This window comes from Pollicipes pollicipes, unplaced genomic scaffold (genome assembly GCF_011947565.3).
Source record: "Pollicipes pollicipes isolate AB1234 unplaced genomic scaffold, Ppol_2.1 Scaffold_6138;HRSCAF=7277_pilon_pilon_pilon, whole genome shotgun sequence".
Taxonomy (NCBI): domain Eukaryota; kingdom Metazoa; phylum Arthropoda; class Thecostraca; order Pollicipedomorpha; family Pollicipedidae; genus Pollicipes; species Pollicipes pollicipes.
The window spans coordinates 23,249,683-23,271,487 of NW_023596818.1; the positions used below are offsets into that span (position 1 = coordinate 23,249,683).

Sequence of the window (21,805 nt, forward strand, 5' to 3'; positions counted from 1 at the left end):
GCCCGCTGTGAGGAGACCTCATTTTGTCAAGGAGGCCCCCTGGAGAATCTTGTCCCAACTCAAAATCCGTGACGCCACCCCTGGACCGGGTGTGTATCCTCCGTGCTTCTGCATGCGTCGCTCCTGCTTATTTACCTCGAATTTTTGTCCACGCCTTGAAAGGATCTGAGGTCCATGGGAAGCAAATGGGAAACTGGTGGGCATTCAACATACAGTGATGGATTTTTTTCCCATGCTGGTCAACATTGTATTTAGTAGCGTCGTATGTTCCTGAATTATGAGAGAATCTAGTTCACTCATTTACGTGATTTAACCAAATTTTATGATATCTTATAAGACATAACATACTATTTTTTACATAAATTTTACGAAAAACGTCATAAAAAGGCAAAAATTAGGACAAAAAGCTCATTTCTAGATTTATTGTGTTCATCCGCGTAACGTCAGCACCAGCTGTGGCTACTCTGGCACTGCGCAGGCGCAGTGAGCTCTCGCCCTGTGTCGGCTTGGACAGGTGAGGGTGCGGGAGCAGAATCGTGCAGTCTACTTTACTGTTTGATAATGCGTATTTTTTTGCCATTGACTACTTGATGCTTGTTCCAGAATCCAGCGGCAAAGTGGATACCATCAAGGGAATTCCAGTATCTTAGGACGGACCCCACGGGAGCAGTACTGTGAGTGTTTTAATACCGGCCATGCATGGCCCTGCTGTTGGATAGGCGCCGGAAGTAGCACAATTGGGTACTTATCAGCCAGATTAGGTGGTAAGAACGCCCAGCAGTCAGGTGCATTGCATGCCTAATTCTCGTTCGTGCTGGGAAATGAAACATCTGGTCCAAAATATATCTTTGTATGCCGCCTGTTACTAAAGAAGGGATTTACTTCATTACCTGATGCTAAAATGTGACCGGAGTATTGCAAAGTTGTGCATTCCATCTTTAGCCAGATGGCTGTAGATGAATGTATGTCTGCTATCTTGAATATTTTTTCCATGCTATGTCAAGTTTCTTTTGAGAGTTCCACATGTTATTCTATTTCGGTCATGCCGAATAACGGCCAGGTTCTGGAACTCAAGCCCAGTGATTCTGGGTCACAAGTGCATCATATGCATATTATCAGCATATTGGTATTCTTTGGAACACATGCCATGCCAATTTGTTGGGGCATGGGCTATCCAGGCTGTTAAGTTATATGTCCTTGCAATGGTGTCCAGGGTGCTGCATGCATATGTATGTGTTTCTTTCTCTTGGCCAGTGGGAATAGGTGTAAGCTTTAATTAACATTTTAAGTAAGTAGCATTAAGATTCACTGGTGGTGAACTGTACTTTGCCAATTTTCACCCTGAAATGTGGCCAGATGTGGGTCTGGCTTCTAGGTGGAAATGCAAATATTCTATGGTGTCACCTTGTGTGCTCCTCACAGAGAAGCCCACATCACATTTTATTGTGGTGGTCATAGTTTGGTGATTATCTAAAAGCCTCAGATGTACTTGCTGCAGATAGCAATTATTCTCAGGCCCGATCCTACTCATAGCAATGCCAACAGATAATGTGCATATGACAGCATGCAGCTGATTATTAAGGCACAACACCAGCAGACACTAATCTAATAAGGGGTTAAAGCTTGTTAATGGGTTAAAGCAGGTTAAAATACCTGAAAGAAGTGTTGTGTGAGCTCTGATATGGGACATCATGTACTGTATAATATAATTATTCAATTGACCAGACAGCCTATTCATGCACTAAGCTGGGATATAGGGTTTGGGACACATCTCATTGATCCCCACCATCTGGTTTCATCCTCAGTTTCCCCCCTATGGTCCTCAGTCTAAATCAAAGTCACATTTCCAGCTATTGTGTGGAATGGTCTTGTGGCCATGCCACCAGAGTGGTCTCTCCCTTTATTGGTTTTTAAAGTGAAAGTATGGAAGTGTATCACTAGTTATGGTGGTTATTTTAGGTTATTAGTTTTTGTGGTATGAAGCAGTTCATATTTGCAGCATTTGAATGCATGGGTGGCTACTCACTGCAGGAATGCAGAGTATTCACTGTGGATCAGAGGGCTGCTTTTGTGCAATCAGTCAGTTAAGTTATTAATTGTGATGCTTGAGATGATCAAAAGCAGTCTATTGGGTATGCTTCCAGCATTTCCATGTCATAGTTTTATGCCTTATGGAAGTGCCTGTTTGCTGTATAATTTTGTTGTATCAGCTGGCTACATCACAATCTTACAAACTGTCATGAACTAGCCTGGGCTGGGTACTCAAGAGCTACTCCATTGCCTCAGCAGTGTGAGTTGCCATAGGTAAACACTGAAACCAGCTGCAGGTCTTTTGGCTTTAGGTGGGAATGGCAAGAATAGGAATGTTTGAGAAGCTGCACAGCATATTATTGGTATGCTTTAGTGAAACTTAGATGTATGCGATGGGAGTCTGCATTCAAAACAGACCACTGGAGGTAATTATATATGTAAGTTGAGATCCTGAGTCATTGAGCAGCAGCTGCAAGGTTTCCTTCCCTGCAGTGCCTGGCCTTTTTGCCAGGGTGAGAGGCATGTGGTGCCATTAAGCTCAGCAGCTGAGTGCACCTTAAAGCCCCAGTGGCTATTCAGGAACAGTAAAGTGGGGTGGCTTTGTGCAGCAGGTCACACTGTTTCATGACATTTAGGGCTGATATTCCATGGGCAGCAAACTTTGCATGAAATTTAATCCTTAGTCATTAGTGCTACAAACATCACTGCCCCATCCTATCATCCCAAGAAACAGCTGGTGCAATAATTATGGTGAGCTCAAACTAATTTGCTATGTAATACTGTCACCCATGTACTGAACTGTCCCTGTGGTCCAGAGTATTCAACCCTCCCCCAATCTTATCAGCTATAAGAACACTTCCCAGATTAAATACATATTGTTATCAGCCATCATGCAAGTTGTGTTTTGAAGCATCATATGTGGCTCAGTCACCTGCTGATTCATGCAAGGCGTTTAAAAAAACAAGGCGTCAATAATCCATTCATACTGGGCTGTTAGTGCCCTTACAGTGTTCAGTTCCCATCACCAATTTGCCTGCTATGGTCCGTTATTGTGCGGGTCCTTACACGTAAAACGACCTGATCTCATGGCTTGTGCGGAAAACCGGAATGCCCCACCTGCCTTTCAAGGTGGCCCCCGAGGCGTGAGAACCGGCTTACGGCTTGACGGCGACCATTTTCCTGTTACGGGGCTTAGTTTCGATGCAGCGGAACTGCAGCTGTGACATTTTTAGACAGATCGGGCGCGGATGAAGCGTAAACGGGCTTAACGGGCTAAGCGTAACTTTTCATTGGGCACAGGTGTGTGTGGCGCCACTGGGCGCGGGTGTGTGGGGCTGTTGATGACCGCGTCCCTGTCGCTCGTAATGAGATGCTGTATGATGTGGCCATAGTGTAGACTATCGAGTACGTCCGTGTAGATTGGGTTCATTTTGTGCCTTACATAGAATATGGATTTAGTTCGTTATCACGAAATCTACTGGGTCCTTTAAAATTTCTATCTGCATCCAAAAAGGAACATAATGTTAAGTTGGCGGAGCGGCACGAGTGCTCAACATCTAAGAAAAAAGTACCTCCATCGGCACCCTCTCGTCTTCTGGTTTCTGGTACACAGGACACTTGCCATTTTGAACAGAGATCCTCCCGTGCGTCCCCACGTAGAGGCCCGTCTGTCCCCCAGAAGCAACCTCGGGCAATCCGTGCCGTCTCTCTGTGGGCACCTTTGTTTGAACGCGGCCCCCTTCCCTCGCTGCTTAGTATCAGTGGATAACCTTTAATCAGTGAGACGGCTTTGTTACGAATGACCTCTGCCATTCTGAACGGAGCGGTATTGCACCTACCAATGCAATATTCTGCGACTTTGTGTATGGACAGAATATGGACGTGTGGAAAAAGCGTGGGAAGGGGCTGCCAACGAAAGGACAAAACGGCGATAAGTAAAGGCTATGATTTGCTGCTGCGGCCCGCGGAGCGGCGTCCGCAAGACGTACAATCCCATACTTTTACTTTATTTGCAATGCTGCCTAGACGACTTTCGGCGCCGGTGCAGGTTTTAGGCATGGATTTCGGTGGTGTTTGTCGTTTGTGCTGAGATATTCTGCATTCGTGTTGCTTAGGTGATCTTGCGCCTGGCTTCCTTTTTGGGCGCGAGTTGAAATTTACTCGGTTCTCAGGTTTCGCGTTCCGTGCAACAATTAAAATAAGAAAGTGGGCTAGAATTGCTTTTGACCTAGGATGAGGAAGGAAAATTTGGCTACAAAAAGACGATAAGCGAGTGGAAAAAACTAAATTTACAAAAGCTGGAATCAAAATGGTCAGTGAGAGATGCCCCTGCCAGCATAAACATGTTTTAATTTAACATGAAATTGGACCCGTACACGTGACAAAAATGTTTATATTCTCACGTCGTAGGTCATTACTGAGTCATATGAGGAAAATTTCCAAATTTAGCTATAAGTCATGTTTTGGACTCAGGTAAGTTCAGCAATATGTGTCTCAAAGAGGAAAAAATATTGTCTTTAAGGGCCAGCTTCTCTCTTACAAAATCAGCACATTTGACGCAGTTTACGAACAGACTGGGTCACCATATTTTTCACCTCTGAATTAGATCAAGACAAACAAAAGTAGGCTAACCGAATCAAACACTAAGAGCCTTTCTTTCAAGTCTTTGCTCATCTCATGCGACACGAAATTTGTGAAAATGACATTCAAGCTGCAACAGTTAGCTGTTTTGCATTCACATAATTTTTCACTCTTTGTTTTTGGAATGGTACGAGTTAGTAGCTAATTCTCTTACGGAACGAATGACATGGAGGCAATTTATCCATCAAGCTTTGCGTGTGGTTGCGTGGTGTGATAAGAAACTTCCAGGACGCAAGAAACCCTCACATTTTCCACACAGGTGTCTCCTGTATTTTATGTGATGTATTTTGTAAACAAATGAGAGTTGATAAACGCGAGCGGCTTTTGGTCCCGAAGGCAGAGCACACGTAGGGGGGACACCCAGGATTAGGTTGCATAGTACGCGGCTCGAATGCGGCTTGCTGGATACGTGCATTTCATATTAAGGTAAGATATCTTGCCTCTCTTTTCGCTACCAAGGCCAACCTTTCATCGCGATTGGGCGTGGATGATGGGCTGTGCTTGCAACTAATGCAGGATAGTATTAGCCATCTCTGGATCCCTTGCCATGCTAGCAACATCGTGATGGTTTACATTTGTCATTGACAAATACCACGAAACGTTCCATTATGATTCACGTATACTGTTCAGATCTGGCTTGAGACATGAACAGGCAGGTTATAGTGGTTGCGGCTTGGATGCTGATTGAGCGATTCAAGCACAGGGAGGATTCACACATGACTTGGGTGTAGGTAAATCAGAAAACAGCCGTAGCTCTCCAGGTGCTGTGGGGCCTTGTCTAAGCTGGGTCCTGTCACGTGATCCAGGACTTGGAGGACACCGTATGGAGGACATAGAGACGTCTGTGGGAGGAAAATACGTGGTTGTTTTATGTGGCAGACAATATCAGGTGGGAGTTAAACATTCGCTAAGAAATAGGGGAAAGAAGTGAACAACTGTTCCCCGTAGGGTGTTGTTTTACAGTCGAAGAGGGCAGTTCTGCGGCACTTAAATGTAAGCGTTGGCACCAAATGACTGTCAGCAGAACTTCCAGAACAAGCCGACCTCATCCTGTTGTCGGCGTGACGGTTTCACAGGTTCCCATGCCTATGAAATCGCGGCCGCGTGTTTGAATAAACCCGCGGCCGCGCACGCATGCGGTGGGAGCGGCCAGCTGCCACGTGTAATGATACGAGGCGCCTCCGTTTGCAGTGTACTGTAACGACACGGACCGAACATGGACCAGACACAGTTGCAGCAGCAGCAGCAGCAGCAGGAGGCTGTCGTGCCGGACGGCCTGCCGGAGCCGGAGGTGGCCGCCGACGCGCCGGTCGTCTCCTACAACGATCTGTTCCCGGCACTGCCCGACAGCGGCCCCGAGGCCGGCGGCCAGATGCCAGGACAGACCAACCCTTGGGCGCAGCGCATGCGCGTCGGCACGTCCAGCGTGACCCAGGTGCGTGCGGCGGCGGTCAGCGCCGGCTCGCCGCCCGCCGCGGCCGAGGTCCCGGCGCAGACACGTGGGCTCCTCACGGATGGCGTGTGTCATGCGAACAGAACCCCGCCGTGGTGTGGATAGGTCAGTCAAGGAGTTAGAGCCTAGTTAGAGTTATAGTCTGGTAGTTGGATATTTTTTTTCAAAATTGTCTGTGACATCGTTTCCATAATGCTTCGTCTGCGATTACCCGCTGTGCGCTGAAATCCCAACGGCTAGGAGCAGCATATTGCGGCTTTAATGTGCGAGTCAGCTTAATTTTTATGCAATCATTAGTGGCTTAAACTGGTTGTGCATTACCATGGGTACTATTCATCATACTGGCTCGAATGGAGCCTCCATTCATGGAAGCTTCGGTTTGTGGCACATTTGGCAATCGCAGCTATTATACTTTGATTTATTGTCTTACCGCTTTAAAGCGCAAACATACCGCATATGTCCAGTCTCATCTGTAAGGTATTCACATATAAAAATGCCCTTGATGGTGCCTCTGGCCCGCCCATCCATTATGCTCTTCTTGTCTGAGTATGATTTGTTGGGCGTCGGCTTTGCATTTACTTGTGGTATGGGGGCAATGCCCTGAGCTTGTGGAGGTTATTTCCGCCGTTGTCAGACGCCCTAATGACACGTCTGTTAGTCGATCCTGGAGTACAGAAAACAGCACGTGTCCTGGTGTCGGGATTTCCCGGCTGGCGGTCATCATGGTGGCCCTGGCCATTGTTGCCCGACGGGCGTCTCCCATAATGTTGCCGTGTGTGTCCCAAGGTGTTCCACGTGCCATCGGAGGAGCGCAAGACGGACAGGTTCGGGGAGGACAGCTCGATGCGCGCGTGCGGCGAGATCATGCAGAAAACGGGCACTAACATCGAGGCCTCGACCGGACGCGACCACAGTCTGACCTTCATCATCAGCGGCAAGCAGGAGCAGGTGCTGCGCGCCAAGCGACTCATCCTGGAGAACTTCCAGACGCAGGTCAGCGCCCGTTCTGATGTACGGTGGAGTCGCGGTGACCCGTCCGGATATGGACCCGTCTGTGTCGTAACCAGTGTACCTGTCACCTCCCGGACCTTGGTCAGTGCTCTTGACTGGTGGCCTGCAACGTTATGGGGTCTCGTTTGCGTGCTGCGTGCCGGCGTTGCACGGCACTTTGTTTCCCTGCGTATGGGGGATTTTGCTTTTGCTGCCATTACACCATGCTGCGGGCTCTCGGAAACCAGTGTGGCAGGAAGAGCAGGAGGGATTGTAACTCGGCTTGGACCGAGTCGCACTGTCCGCACACTGGCTGGTCCGACGTACACCCTGACATCCTACTCTAGCCCCGACCCCCCATCCGGCACCCGATGACCCCCGATCCGGCATCCAGGGACCCCCGACCCGGTACCCGAAGACCCTGATCCGGCACCTGATGACCCCCGATCCGACACCCGACGACCCCGGACCCGGCCGCCAGGGACCCCCGACCCGATACCCGAAGACCCCGATCCGACACCCGATGATTTTTGCTCCCGCACCGGCAGGTGACGCAAAGCATCAGCATCCCAAAGGAGCACCACCGGTTCATCCTGGGCCGTGGCGGCCAGCGGCTGCGTGAGCTGGAGGCGCAGACGGCCACCAAGATTCACGTGCCGGGCCAGGCCGACCCTAGCGACAAGGTGAACGTGACGGGTATCAAGGACGGCATCGAGAAGGCCGTCCACGAGTTGCAGTCTATCAGCGACGAACAAGTGAGTGGTGACTGGCCAGCCGTACGCCCCCGCGCACCTGCCCCCTCCCCCATCTCTCGGTGTCGGCTCTGTGTGACGGGATGTCGGCGTCCGTCTGATGTTACTCTCAAGCTAACGCAGTATGCGTTATGAAGCCAGTGATGGGCGTCGACCTCCGGTGGTTATAACACGCATAGGCTCATGTGCTACTCTGGCTTCTCTGCCAATGTTCCTGGCTGTGCATGGCTAAGCAATGTTAAATGTTTAAATATCTGTTCACCCAAGTGTACCGCACGAGTACCGGAAATCATATCTCGATCGCAGTTGAAATGCGTTTATGAATGTAGTTTTAGAGTGCGTAGAACTGCGAGAAATTGGGTGTGCCACTCCCAGGCATCCAATTACGTTCCAAGATGCATTGGGGGGAATTATTTGACTGTATGTGTCAGGGAAGTGCGCGAGCCTTGTAACCTCCCACGCATTCGAGATGATTCGTGGTATTCGTTTCCAACCACCTGATGGTTGGTGACATATCACCGATGAGGTCACCTCATCACCGATCACCGCAAAATCACTGACACAAATCATCAACTGTAATTGGAATGGTCTTAATGGTTTAAAGCTGATAGTTCATCCTGACGCAAATGAAGTTTGGTGTCATCGAACGGTCAGCACCAATCGTCTCCAGACCCGTCGCTGGCTGGTGTAGCCATGCGCCGGTCGCGAATGCCTGCTGACCCGCGCCCGCTGCGTCGTTCCAGTCGAAGCAGGCGTACGAGAAGCTGGAAGTGCCGAAGAAGTACCACCCGTTCATCTGCGGCGCGCACAACGAGAACATCATCCGCATGCAGACTGAGAACCCGGGCATTCGGATCAACGTGCCGCCGCTGTCGGTGATGAAGGACGAGCTGACGGTGACGGGCGAGAAGGAGGGCGTGATGAAGGCCAAGCAGCAGATCCTGGCCATCTATCAGGAAATGGAGCGCAAGTGCACCGGCTTCAGCGTCGAGGTGCGCAAGTCGCAGCACAAGTACCTGATCGGGCCGCGCGGCAACGGCATTGCCGAGATCCTGCAGAAGACTGGCGTGTTCGTGGAGATGCCGCCGTCCGACTCCACGTCCGATACGATCACGCTGCGCGGACCGCAGGACAAGCTGGGCGAGGGTGAGCCGCCCCCCCCCCCCTCCCCCGGCGCTTCGGGGGCAGCTAGTGCCGCAGAAGGGTGTTCCCTCCTCCCCGGCGCTTCGGGGGCAGCGGGTACCGCAGCAGAAGAGTATCCCCTCGGCGCTTCGATGGGCAGCAGGTGTAGGCGTGGTGGGTGTGGGGAGGTTGGGATCCCGCATTGCTTTCACGCTGGGCAGTCTAGTTCACACGCATGTTCTTTCCCAGAAAAAAAGTTTGTAGCAGATCAGCTCGCTGTAGGTCATGTGTATTCAGGTTGAAACTGTTATTGCGGAACGTCATGTCTCCGGCTCATGTTTGATATTGTTTGGTGGAGAGAAAACTACTCAGCTTTATATTCGCAACCGAACTGGGCCATTCCTTCCCAATTTGTAGTGGAGTTTGTGTCGCGCTCTCAGGGCGCGTCGCACCGTTCCTCAAGGTACGCGTTTGTTGGCCGTGCCGCGCCGTGTGGTGACGCGCCGGACATGGCCGCGTTCCAGCGCTGACCATGGTCTACGAGAAGGCCAACAGCGTTATGATGACCGAGGTCAACTGCCCCGTGTGGTGCCACAAGTACATCATCGGCAAAAAGGGCGCCGAGATCAGGCAGATCACCGCCGACCTTCCCAAGGTGAGGCCCGCTGCCGGGGGCTCGATGGCCCTCCCTCCAGTGTGTGTGTGTAGCGCAGCGCGGCAGGGAGGGGAGGGGCGAGGACTGTTGGCGGCTGGTGGTGATGGTCGAGCACTCGGGCGCGTCTGGGGCCCGTCCGCCCGGCTCACTGATGTCCGATGCACGGGGCAGGTTTGCGCTGCCGAGTGTGTCACCGGGACGCCGCACTGGCGTGTCATCCGCGTGTGCGTCCGGGCGCGGCCGGTGTGGCCCGGCCCCGTCGCTGCCCAGCCCTGTTGTTACACGGTGCCCCTGACACGGGGCGTCGTGTCGTCATCGCCGCGGTGTCAGCAGCTGGCGGCGGCGTGGGCCGTGCCCTGTCGGTCGGCCTGACGCCGCGGTCCGCTCCAGGTGCACGTGGAATTCGACACGGGCTCCAGCAAGGTCAAAATTGAGGGGCCGAAGGAGGACGTGGAGAAGGCCCGCGAGCGCATCGAAGCCAAGGCCAAGGAGCTGGAGGACAGCATGTGTCAGGAGCAGATTGACGTGCCCACCAAGTACCACAAGCACATCATTGGCAAGGCCGGCGCCAACATCAACAGGTAGGTAGCGGCGGCGGCGCCGGCGGCGGTGATGTGCGTTTGACTGGGCGTTGCTATAGTTACAGTGCGTCGGCCCCTGCCATTGCACGGGGACGAGGGACAATCTTTCCGGTCCCAGAGACGTCTTCCGAATCGTTGTGTTAACGACAAAGACAGTCGAGCAAACTGCGTTGGGAAAGCATCCATCCCAGATATTTAAACAAGGCGTCAAGTTAAGCTTCTGTTGAGTCACCGAAGTCGGTCGGACATCAGACGAGCTGTCCCACCACCGCTGGGTTTTCCCAGCGCCCCACAGCGGATCAGAGTCGTGTGACACGATCCAGCTGTGTGGTGGCTGTGGTGCGGCGTCGTCCCGCTGGTGAAGCCGGGCCGCGGATTGCTTGGTCGGTTGATATCGGTAGATCTGGGCGGCGGCTGGTTGGGCCAGCCCGCAGTGCCGAAGGGTGTGGCGTGGCGTGTTGGGGTGTATGCGTGGGCGAGGTAGGGGGTGAGCATGGCGAACACAGCCGACCGGCGGCGATTGGCGGCTGCGCGGGGCGTCAGGGCCACGCCCTTTGTACAGCTTCGTGAGCTCGGCTCTAAGAGCGTGAACGCCAGAGGAGCTCGCGCGCTGGAGGTCTGTACGCTGCCTCAAAAGGCGGGCTAGCCAGTCGGATCAAGACATGGATGAAAGGTGACAAGCAGTTGGCACGTGTCTGGCAGCCGGCGCCGACTACGCTTAGATGTGGAATCGGCGGTATCTTTGCGGAACTAAATTTGAAAGGAAATCTTCTTATCAAACGTGCTTCTAGTCATAATATATTGACATACTGTGGCTACTGATGTGCCATTTAACTCCTGTGGTTATCGATATGATTGATTAGCAGACACTGGTCATTGGCATGGTGTATTTGTGTACTGGGATTACTTACAGCCTATCACGGTCATTAGATGCTTCGGAAAACCCGATCTCAATTTGTCATATGCCTCGGCACTTTTGGTGAAATACGTATGAGGGCTTGGTATGGACAAGGGATTACGAGCTGGAGGGCTTGAAGGTTGTGCGAGACCGGGGAATATCTCCAGACGGGCGCGCCGTCTGCTCGCGGAGTGAAGCATGGGTGAGCTCGGCCATCGCATGGCTTCCAGACCTCGTACTGGTTACAACTTCTAGGACCTGCTCACCGTGTGCTGAACATCTTGCCTCCTGAGTCGTTTATGGGTATGCATTCTCTTCGGGGAGGGTGGGGGGTCGGAGGGCCACTCTGACCGTAGCCTTCTCTCTTGGCGAGCATCTCGCCCCGGACCGTCAGGTGGGACACACCGCGCTGCTGGTCACTCAGCGCGCTGCTGGTCACTCAGCGCGCTGCCGGTCACTCAGCGCGCTGCCGGTCACTCAGCGCGCTGCCGGTCACTCAGCGCGCTGCCGGTCACTCAGCGCGCTGCTGGTCACTCAATCGCGCTCCTGGTCACTTCATCGCGTTCCTGGTCACTTAGCCGCGCTCCTGGTCACTCAGCCGCGCTGTAACATGTTTCAGGATCAAGTGTGAGTACAGCGTGTACGTGTCGATTCCGGAGAACGAGTCCTCGACAACGGTGAAGATCGAGGGCCCGAAGGAAGGCGTCATGGGCGCGCGTGACGAGCTGCTCGAGATGACGGCCAAGATGGAGAACGAGAAGGAGCGCGACATCATCATCGAGAACCGCTTCCACCGGCAGATCATCGGCTCCAAGGGCGAGACGATCACGCAGATCCGGCAGAAGTTCGAGCAGGTGCAGATCGTGTTCCCACGCCAGGGTGAGTGTCCGCTGCGGCTGTGACGGCGGCGGCGGCGCTGGCACCGCTGCCGCGCCGACTCTCGCGGAGCGGATCGGTGTCCGCGAGCATTGCCGCTCGATGCGGGCTGACGCGGTGACCTGGGCCACCGTGCCTGGGTGCTTCCACCTCAGACACTGGTTGTTTATTCGATTGCACTGATGTTCGATAAGTGACGATTTGACGGGGCGCTGATGCGTTTGACTGTCGCGCCGATCGGCCATCGCTGCCAGACAATGTCGTTGTTAGCCTCAGAAGCGAGCAAACACGAGGCCAAGTCGTCGCCGGCGCTCGACGGACGTGTGCGGGCGAGCCTCGGCCGTGCTGGAGTCTCCGCGTGACCCGCCGACCGATGTTGGCTTTCCTTGCAGGCGAGAAGTCTGACGTGGTGAAGATCCGTGGCCCCAGAGATATGGTGGACCAGTGTTACAAGCACCTGCAGAAGCTGGTCAAGGGCATGCAGGAGGCCGGCTACCAGGTAAGGCAGCGGCGACGCCACCGGTAGCGCCCGAAGTGACGCCACTGGCAGCGCCCGAAGTGACGTCACTGGCAGCGCCCGAAGTGACGTCACTGGCGGCGACCGGACAACCCCGGGCATCCTCCCCATCGGAATGGCACGGGCTGCTGCCGATAAATGGGCACCAGTGACCAAACGGAATGTTACCGTCGACGGCTGACGGGTCTGCGGGCTGGTGGCAGCATGAAGAATTGCGCTGCACATGCGTTATGCGCCTGACCTTGGCCTTGATGGGTTATCGTTTTACCAATCATCACCACGCGGCAGTCGACATTCTTCGCGGCTCTGATAAAGCTCAAATGACAACGGGCCGGGTGGCTTAAGCCTGGAAATAGATCATTGCGCAGCAAGTTCCAAGCGCAAATTCTCACCGCCCTCCATGTATGTCGAGCGTGACGTTGGGTAGCCCGACTCCTGCTCTGTTCAGTGGTATGGAGTATGGATCGCTGGCCAGATACGCGGCGAGTCTCTACAAAGGAGATGTGCAATGCCGCCGTATCGCTCCCAGCTAATCAGCTCGTTGCTCGCGCCGCACCCGGCTCATTTGCCGATCCGGATCAAGCTTACATAAACCTTGGCCTTACCACGTAAAAAGACATGAAGTTTTGCGGTCTGCGACCAACAGTTCTCGAGTTATCAAAGGCTAACCGACAGAGTTCGCCCGGTATTATATAAGGTTACACCGTATTGCATGGGATGACACGTAGCGCCAGAGTGGTGTCGGATGGATGTGAAATGCACTGGCCGACGAATGCACTGTGTGGGACCTGACCCAGAACGCGCCCTGTCGGCAGCGGGCGCCGAGTTTGGTGAGTGGGCTAAAGCAGGGAGGTGTCGCACAGTCCCGCGCGTCCCTCCGCGTGTCGCCTCTAACCCCCCCCCCCCCCCCCTTCCTCCGTCGCAGGAGCGTGTCTCCATCTACAAACAGCACCACAAGTTCATCATCGGCAAGGGCGGCGCCAACATCCGCAAGATCCGCGACGAGACCAACACGCGCATCGATCTGCCGGACGAGTCGTCCGACAGCAGCGAGATCGTCATCACTGGCCGCAAGGAGGACGTGCTGGCGGCGCGCGACCGCATCCAGAAGATCCAGAACGAGCTCGACAACATTGTGCAGCGCGACATCATGGTGCCGTGCAAGTTCCACAACAGCATTATCGGGCCGGGCGGCCGGCTCATCCAGTCCATCATGGAGGAGTGCGGCGGCGTGCAGATCAAGTTCCCGCCCTCCGAGAGCAAGTCGGACAAGGTGAGCGGCCTCCGTCGCTGGCTGGCGAGGGCCGAGACGCGGACCGCCGGCGGGGCCGGTCGCGTCTGGTTCAGGGCAGGGCACAGGCTCGGGGCTTGCGTTTTGCCCCGAGGATCGGACTCGGTTAGCGATCGACAATGCGACGTTCTTTAAATCGATAGCGCGATCCGGACACACTCGCCACCAGTCGCCTGCGGCCCATTGCCATTCACGCTCGGCAGCGGCTGGGTGACCGACTACAGGGCGATTGACGGATGTAGGGGTCGAACAGATGGCCGTGGCACCAGCGCGTGTCGCTCACGCCAGTCCAGCGCCATTGTGTCGGGGTGCGGCTGTGATCTGAGCCGGGCCCATGCCCGAGCGGGGCAGCGCTCCGAACATCCACACGTCGGCACCCCGCCCCCGGGACGCGGTGCCGCACCCCGATCCCTGACACGTTGGACTACAAATCATGGCCAACCATGGACCAGTTTCGGCCTCCCGTCCTTCAGCCGGTACAATCCAGTGGGGCGCCCGTCACAAGCGCGCACATATCTCACCGGCCATCGCAGGCCCCGGTCCTGGCAGTGACCTGTGACACGGTCCCAGGCCCCCGCTACGTGCATACATCCGTAGCATGCGTTCCTTCGCCCGCCCCTGACACGGGCAGTACGCGTCTACAGGTGACGATTCGCGGCCCCAAGGATGACGTGCAGAAGGCGGAGACGATTTTGGTCGACCTGGCCAACGAGAAAACGCTCAACGGCCATACCGCCGACGTCCGCGCCAAGCACGAGCACCACCGTTTCCTCATCGGTGAGTACCCTTCTCCAGTGTCCTTCGGCGGGAGTAGCCGAGCAGCGATCCTTCTTACGACCACGGGAGTTGTGTCCGGTTAAATGGCGGGGAGGTTGTGGACAAGTTGGTTGTGTTTTTGAGCGCGCGAATGCGTCCGGTAGTCGTTAGATACCCGACGGGCTTTCTAATGTGACAATTGAAATGGCCGTGTCCATGTGTGGTCAGATGGCCATGCGAGCCCGGAGGGCGAATGCGAGCTGTTTCTCTTGGTCTAGTCCAGGCGGCGACGCGCACAGTACGCCGTCGCCTGGAGTGGTCACTGACGACGCTGACACCGCTGTTCGTCCTCCCAGGCAAGAACGGCTCCAAGATCGAGGCCCTGCGCGAGGAGACGGGAACGCGGATCGTGTTCCCCAGCGAGAACGACAAGGACTGTGAGATCATCACCATCATGGGCAAGAAGGAGAACGTGGAGAGGGCCAAGGAGCAGCTGGAGAAGCTCATCAGGGACCTGGTGAGGGTGTTGACTGACCTCAGGTCGTTGACGTGGACACGAAGCTTCACTCCCAAGCACGTACGGACTCACATGATGTCAGACGTCCTGGCAAGCGTCACGCATTGCTCTGCAAACCGCCAGTCCCGCCTCAGTGCAGGCAGAGTGTTAGTCTGCACCTCTAAGTGCAGCCACCGTCCGCACGTTTCCGGTGTCAGTGTGAAGTAGGCCTAGAGCGGGACAATGCCCGCTATGTGGCACCACACTGTCGGATGCGCGCCGCCCCGGTCCTGGCGCGGGGGCGCCGGCCGGACGCGGCTGACACGGCTCCGCCGACGCGACAGGACCTGACGGTGACGGCCGAGATGAGCGTGGACCCGCGGCACCATCGGCACTTCGTGGCGCGCCGTGCCGAGGTGCTGCGCGAGATCAAGGCCCAGTACGGCGGCGTGGAGGTCAGCTTCCCGCGGCCGGGCACCGCCGGCCAGACGGTCACGCTCAAGGGCGCCAAGGACTGCGTGGAGGCGGCCCGCCACCGCATCCAGGAGATCGTCGAGGCGCTGGTCAGTGGCGCGGCGCGCGCGGGACGGAGTCGGCAGGCGGGAAAGGGCGTGGGTCTGATACAGGGGAGGAAGGGAGTGGGCTGGGCACAGGGAAGGAAAAGCGTGAGCTCGGCACAGGGGAGAATCTCACCGTGTTGTGGTGGGTGTATCTTGGATTTGTGAAAAATTGCGCCGGCTGGTGCGGTCAGGCGGCTTTTCCCAGGTGTGGCGTTTGTGATTACGGTGGGCGGTGATGGGGAACTGTGTGGTGTCGGACCTGGCCGGCGGGACGGCTGCCTTTTGACCCGGCCGGTCAGATCTGGCCGGCGGGACGGCTGCCCCCTGACCTGGGGTGTCGGACCTAGCCGACGGGACGGCTGCCTCCTGACCCAGTCGTTTCGCCCCGCCCCACAGGAATCTCAGGTCACGATCGAGGTCGAGATCCCGCAGAAGCACCACGGCACGGTGATGGGCGCGCGCGGCTCGCACGTTCAGCACGTGACGCAGCAGCACCAGGTGCAGATCAAGTTCCCGGACCGGGCCGACCCGAACGCGGCGCCGCCCACCCAGAACGGCACGGAAGAGCCGGCGGCCGGGCCGCGCCGCTGTGACCTGATCCGGGTCACCGGTCCGGAGGCCAACTGCCTGAAGGCGAAGGCGGCGCTGCTCGAGCTGGTGCCCGTCACCATCGAGGTGAGAGCGCCAGCGCGTCCAGCCGACGGCACCAGAGACGTGGCGTGGCATGGCGCGCAGGTGCACGGCCGCTGCGCGAGCGGGTAGTTGGTGCGCCTGTGCATGCCCCGTATGTAGCCGGGGCCGTTGTCTGCCGAGCTCTGTGTTTGCATGAACGCAGGGCTTTGCGAGCGGAAAATGTTGCGCATTGTTGTTGGTTTGGGCACCAGAGAGAGCTGTGCGACGCGAGGCAGCCCCAGCCTGTGAGGCCGGCTTTAGTTGGTAGCTCTCTGGGAGTCCTCTCCGAGATGTATGTGTGCTGCGCCTGTGAGGCCGGCTTTAGTTGGGTAGCTCTCTGGGGGTCCGCTCCGAGATGTATATGTGCTGCGCCTGTGAGGCCGGCTTTATTTGGGTAGCTCTCTGGGGGTCCGCTCCGAGATGTATATGTGCTGCGCCTGTGAGGCCGGGTTTGGTTGGGTAGCTCTCTAGGAGTCCGCCCCGAGATGTACATGTGCTGCGCCTGTGTGGTCGGCTGACGCCGAACGCACCGTGGCCGTGGTGAAGTAATACCAACTTCTGGCTCTCCGCAGGTGGAGGTGCCGTTTGACTATCACCGCTTCATCATCGGCCAGAAGGGCAAGGGCGTGCGCGAGATGATGAAGAACTTCGACGTCAACATCTCGATCCCGCCGGCCGAGGAGCATTCCAGCGTCATCCGCATCACCGGAACGCCGAACAAGGTCAGTCGCCGCCAGCGCCTTCGCTTGGCGTAGGGCAAGACGCTCGCTGCTCCGGCAAGACGTCGGACATTTGCGCGTCTGGTAAGGCAGGTGCTGCACTGCCGGTGGTGCCCACTCGTACCGAGGCTGGGGCGCGGCAGCGGCGGCACCGGCTGCGGTGTCGTCTGGCCTCCGCGCGAGGCGACGTCTGCCGGCGGGTCCGGGCGTGCTGACGCGTCCCTTGCGCTCCGTGTCGGCAGCTGGACGACGCCCGCGAGGGTCTGCTGCAGCGCGTCAAGGAGCTGGACGCCGAGATGGCCGACCGCGAGCTGCGCTCGTTCACGCTCCAGATGCGCGTCAACCCCGACTACCACCCCAAGATCATCGGCCGCAAGGGCGCCGTCATCTCCAAGATCCGCATGGACCATGAAGTCAACGTGCAGTTCCCGCCCAAGGGTGAGGCTCGGGCGTTGGCGCCGCCCGCGACAGATGACTGGGACAGGGCATCACCTGGATACAGCTACGCTGTTGTGTGGCAGCATTTGGCTTTGGAATTCAAACTGTAGTGTGCATTTCAGTTGTGGTATCTGGTGGAAGAAAAAGTTTTCGGTAATGCTCGCAGTGGCATAGTGGGAACTGAGCACGCTGCCTGGTCGCGACTGCACAGCCCCCGTCCCCCTGGTGGCCACTCCATTATCTTCAGTCTCTGGTGCACCTCCAACATTCTCGGCTGGCCAGGCCTGCTCTGTGCATGCTCCTTATCCGAACTTTCGTGTTCATTTGTTTTGGTGGTTTATACGTTCATATGTTGAAGAGTTTATATGTTTTTGTCAGAAAGCCCAGCGCCCACTCTCAATGCCTGACCCACCTGTTGTCAAGTGAAGCCCTGTTGAACGCGCACCTCCACGCCTAAGACATGCCCTGGCGGTCACCGGCAGACTCTGAAGAGCCCGACCTGATCACCATCACCGGGTACGAGGAGAAGGCTCGCGCTGCCGAGGAGGCCATCCGCCAGATCGTCGGCGACCTGGACCAGATGACGCGCGAGGAGCTGCGCATCGACCCGCGCGTGCACGCGCGCATCATCGGCGGCCGCGGCAAGAACATCCGCGCCATCATGACGGAGTTCCAGGTCAGGGGGCGCCAGCCGGGCCCAGCCCGCCTCAGGCCGGCGGTGCTCGTCGAGCTGCGAGGGCGCCGTGTCGGTCGGACGTCGCGCGCTGCGTCAGACGCGTGAATGGGGTGCTCTGTTTGGCGGTGGTCGGTACACTTGGTGGTTGAGCTGGCCGTAGCGGGCGGGCAGCACGCGATGTTCCGGTGGCGTGCGATGATGGCACAAGATGATCACGATGCTGATGATGATGTCGCTGCGCTCCGCGCCGTTGTGACGATGGCCGGTTGAGCAGCCGGCCGCCGGCGCCCCGCGCGGCTGCGCCGGGCGCCGATCGCGCCGCGGTCGGTGCTGTGTCCGTGCCGGCGCGGCTGGGCAGGCGTCTAACGGGGCCGGTCACCCGCCCACCGCAGGTGGACGTGCGCTTCCCGCGCGCCGAGGACGCCGAGGACGACCTGGTGGTGATCACCGGCGCCGAGGAGGCCGTATTCGAGTGCGTCGAGCGCCTGCGTAACCTGGAGGAGGAGTACATGCAGGACGTGGCCGAGCGCGAGGAGATGAACTCGCACGTGCACTCGCGCGACACCGGCTACAACGGCGAGACGGGCGGCGGCCAGCAGGAGAGGTGAGCGGTGGGCGCGCGGCGACAGCCCGCCCCGCCCCCCCCCCCCCCCCCCATCCCGCGCCGGGCGTCAGGACTGGCCAGTCGGCAACACTGGGACGGGATCTGGCAGCGCGTCTGGAGTGGTGCGTCGTTCGAATGGTATGGTGCCAGTCGAGTCCGCTGAACTGGCTTCCCGGATAATTGGAAAAAGTCGAAAAGGATAACATTCGGGAGTGGCAAATATTGCCAATCACGTCAAAGAACAGGAAGTTGACAGATATGAAACTGGAACGGAAATAGTTAATATAGTTAATAAGAGATAATAGTCAGGTGGGAGAAAAGTCGGGTTGAAAAACGATAAAATGGTTAGCAAATCGGCATGAATAATCGTATGGATGGAAGTAAACGAAGCAGGCAAGCAGTCAAGCAAATTCAGACCTGGACTACTTCACCGCAACATTCTGCAACACGTACAGCCTTCCGCAGTCTTGGGAGAGCCAAGGCAAAACTATCCGTTGAACTGGACGCCAGAGCTTGGTTGGTGACTTCAGGGTATGCACAGCACGCCATACTTAGCAGGCACCATGCAGCCAAGGCCGCAAACTATTCGGAATACGCCATTGAGAAAACGATTCAGGAGTCTTCATGTGACGACTGACATGAAAGGGCCGAAGGACATGACAGGAAAGGGTGCCGACTGCAGTCTGAGGCACCCGTGCATTGAATTGGTTTCGCTTCCTTGCATCCGTGGGTCCTCTGATTTGGGGCCCGCCCGCGCTCACTCGGCAAACGCCCCGGGCAGGAAGCCAGCCTTCGAGCCATCACGCCCGAACCATCCAGAGCGCGGCTGTCGGGCTAAGGCCATCAGGGGGCTGATCTGCTTTGGGTACCCTCTTAGCCCCTAACAATTTCGTGAAAATTTCCTGTAATCATGATCTGGGATGGTGGCAGGCAACACAGGCGCCCACGACAGCGGGCGGCACACAGCGGTGGTGTCCGTCGCGGGTCGTGTTTTTCCAGTGGGCCGGGTGCTAGACAAACAAACGTGTGGTTCCAATGTTGGTTCTGGGTTGCCACTTCTCCTTTCTGAAAGCGAAACTTTGAACCTTGGTTCTTGAGGGTTCTTTCTGTCTGCCTGAACTCGCTGAACTCAATGCGTGGTTCTCTCATGATGCTAGTACAAAGAACGATATGTGTTCCTGGTTCGCACTGGTTTACTTACAAACTACAACCTAGCTGATGGTTACCACTGGCTTTGCATACGCGCCAGACCCTGATCCACTGTCCCCACCGGAGTTTTGGTTCCCACTAGTGACGTTTTTTCCCAGTCTTTTAGCCCCGCCGTCTAATCTTTTATCCCTTTCAACACTTTTTCGAATCGATTTCTATCCCTGTCACGTGACGACTTTTATGCCTGTCGGCATTTTGTCCTTCGGGCTTTGCCCCTGCCGAATTTGATCTGCTGACCTTGCGCTTTCGACATTTTTACGTTTCGACGTTTTAAGCCTGTCGGCTTCTTTGGTCTTTTCTTTCTTCCAGCCTTTGATTTTCGTGTCTGTCGGCTTTTTGCCGTGCGATTTTATGCGTTCGGCGGTGTTGCATGTTAACTTTTCTGCGCCAAATGACCGCTGCGGTCGGCTCGGTCCGGACGCCGTCCAGCAGTGGGCGGGTGGAGCGATCTTGGATGATTCTGCGTCGTTTCTCCCACCATCCGGAGGCGCTGCGCCGTCTGGTAGCCAGATTCGGCAGGCCTCAGTCGCCAGGGGCGGCGCCGATGACATGTCTGGCGTGTGGCGACCTGTTGTGTAGCGTGTGGGGACATGCGTGCCTTGTGGTGACCTGTTGTGTGGCGTGTGGCGACCTGTTGTGCGGCGTTTGGGGACCTGTTGTGTGGCGTGTGGTGACCTGTTGTATGGCGTGCGTTAGCTCGATGTCTGACCTATGCTGACCCGTGACCTGACCTCTGACCGGGTGTCGTTTCGTACGTCAGGTCCGGGTTCGTGGTGAGCGGCGCGCCGTGGCAGCAGCAGCAGCAGCAGCAGCAGCAGGCCGCGGTGCTGCGCTCCAGCGCGCCTGACATGGCCAGCGCCGAGGAGTTCCCCAGCTTCGGCGACACGGCCAGCAGCACGCCCGTCATGTGGGGACCGTCGCGCCGCTAGCCGCCGCCGGCGCCCAGATACGCACGGACGGAGAGACCGCTGCTGCCGCCGCTGCCCGACGGATCGGCACCGCTGCTACGGAGAGGGCGAGAGAGAAAGAAGGGAAGAAAGAGAGAGCGCGAGCGAGCGAGAGAGAGGGAGAGAAAAGCCACAAGTGTCTTCCGGGTCCCCGCGGCCGGGCCGGCGCCCAGGGACTGGCGCGAGCGGGCCCGCCCGCGCCGCCAACAGAGCAGATCGGCACGCCTATTTTGAAACGATTCCAGTTTATTTAGGGTTTTTGGCCTTGGCATGGTTGGTTGTTTTTAACCGGTGCATGACAAGTGCACTTTTTGTTGATATTTTAGGGGACATGGTATTCAAGTGTGGCTGACAGACCACGACAATAACGACGTTGGCGCCGTACGCTATGCACGGAGGCGATTTGACTTGATCCCGATTTTGTACAAAGGGGTGGTGTGTGTACGACACAAGTCATAATAATAACGTCCCAGCGACATGGCGGCGCTTGATTGCCGTTCGGTACACATATATTATATGTTACATATATAATGGTGAAAGTATACGAATATAAATTATAAAATACACCACCTTTGCCCCTGAGACGAATGAACGACTCTCATGAATTCGATTGCCGCCCAAGGCTATTGCTTGCAGTTGCAGGCTTCTCACCTGCCTGAGCGGGTACGACAGCATATTTGTTACAGACGACATGCTTGCGACCTGTCCAGTGTTGACGAAGACGACGACGACGACGACGACGGGGTATGTGCTATAGACGTAGCCGACATGCCGGCGGGCGATTTGCCGGTCCCGAACGTGGGCCCTGCGTGCCGGTTCGGACGTCCAACGCGCGATTTTCAAATAAACAGCGGAGTCGGTCCAGCCGTTTGGCGGAGGCAGCCGGTCGTCAGCAGCTGGAGCGGCCGGTCGTGCTGAGCGG

At 56.4% G+C, this 21,805-nt stretch overlaps 1 protein-coding gene across 1 annotated transcript; it reads left to right on the forward strand.

The window, feature by feature from the left end:
* Positions 1 to 473: 473 nt before the first annotated feature.
* Dp1 (satellite-binding protein 1 Dp1) lies at positions 474 to 21,743 on the forward strand. The gene is made up of 20 exons (XM_037230018.1): positions 474 to 514; positions 604 to 674; positions 5,863 to 6,106; positions 6,911 to 7,117; positions 7,663 to 7,869; positions 8,610 to 9,012; positions 9,513 to 9,643; positions 10,034 to 10,224; positions 11,742 to 12,001; positions 12,391 to 12,497; positions 13,441 to 13,788; positions 14,451 to 14,583; positions 14,919 to 15,079; positions 15,403 to 15,621; positions 16,015 to 16,293; positions 16,863 to 17,012; positions 17,252 to 17,447; positions 17,930 to 18,123; positions 18,516 to 18,727; positions 20,697 to 21,743. The coding sequence occupies exons 3-20, from the start codon at positions 5,888 to 5,890 to the stop codon at positions 20,863 to 20,865; spliced, it is 3,786 nt and encodes a 1,261-aa protein (XP_037085913.1). The 5' UTR covers positions 474 to 514; positions 604 to 674; positions 5,863 to 5,887; the 3' UTR covers positions 20,866 to 21,743.
* The last annotated feature ends 62 nt before the right edge of the window (positions 21,744 to 21,805 follow it).

Excerpts from the sequence above, each read along its gene's own strand:
- Dp1 (XM_037230018.1), top strand. The coding sequence starts at position 5,888 with ATGGACCAGACACAGTTGCAGCAGCAGCAGCAGCAGCAGGAGGCTGTC. Across the intron at positions 15,622-16,014 it reads AGGAGATCGTCGAGGCGCTG|GAATCTCAGGTCACGATCGA; the intron begins GTCAGTGGCGCG and ends CCCGCCCCACAG. Across the intron at positions 17,013-17,251 it reads TCACCGGAACGCCGAACAAG|CTGGACGACGCCCGCGAGGG; the intron begins GTCAGTCGCCGC and ends CCGTGTCGGCAG.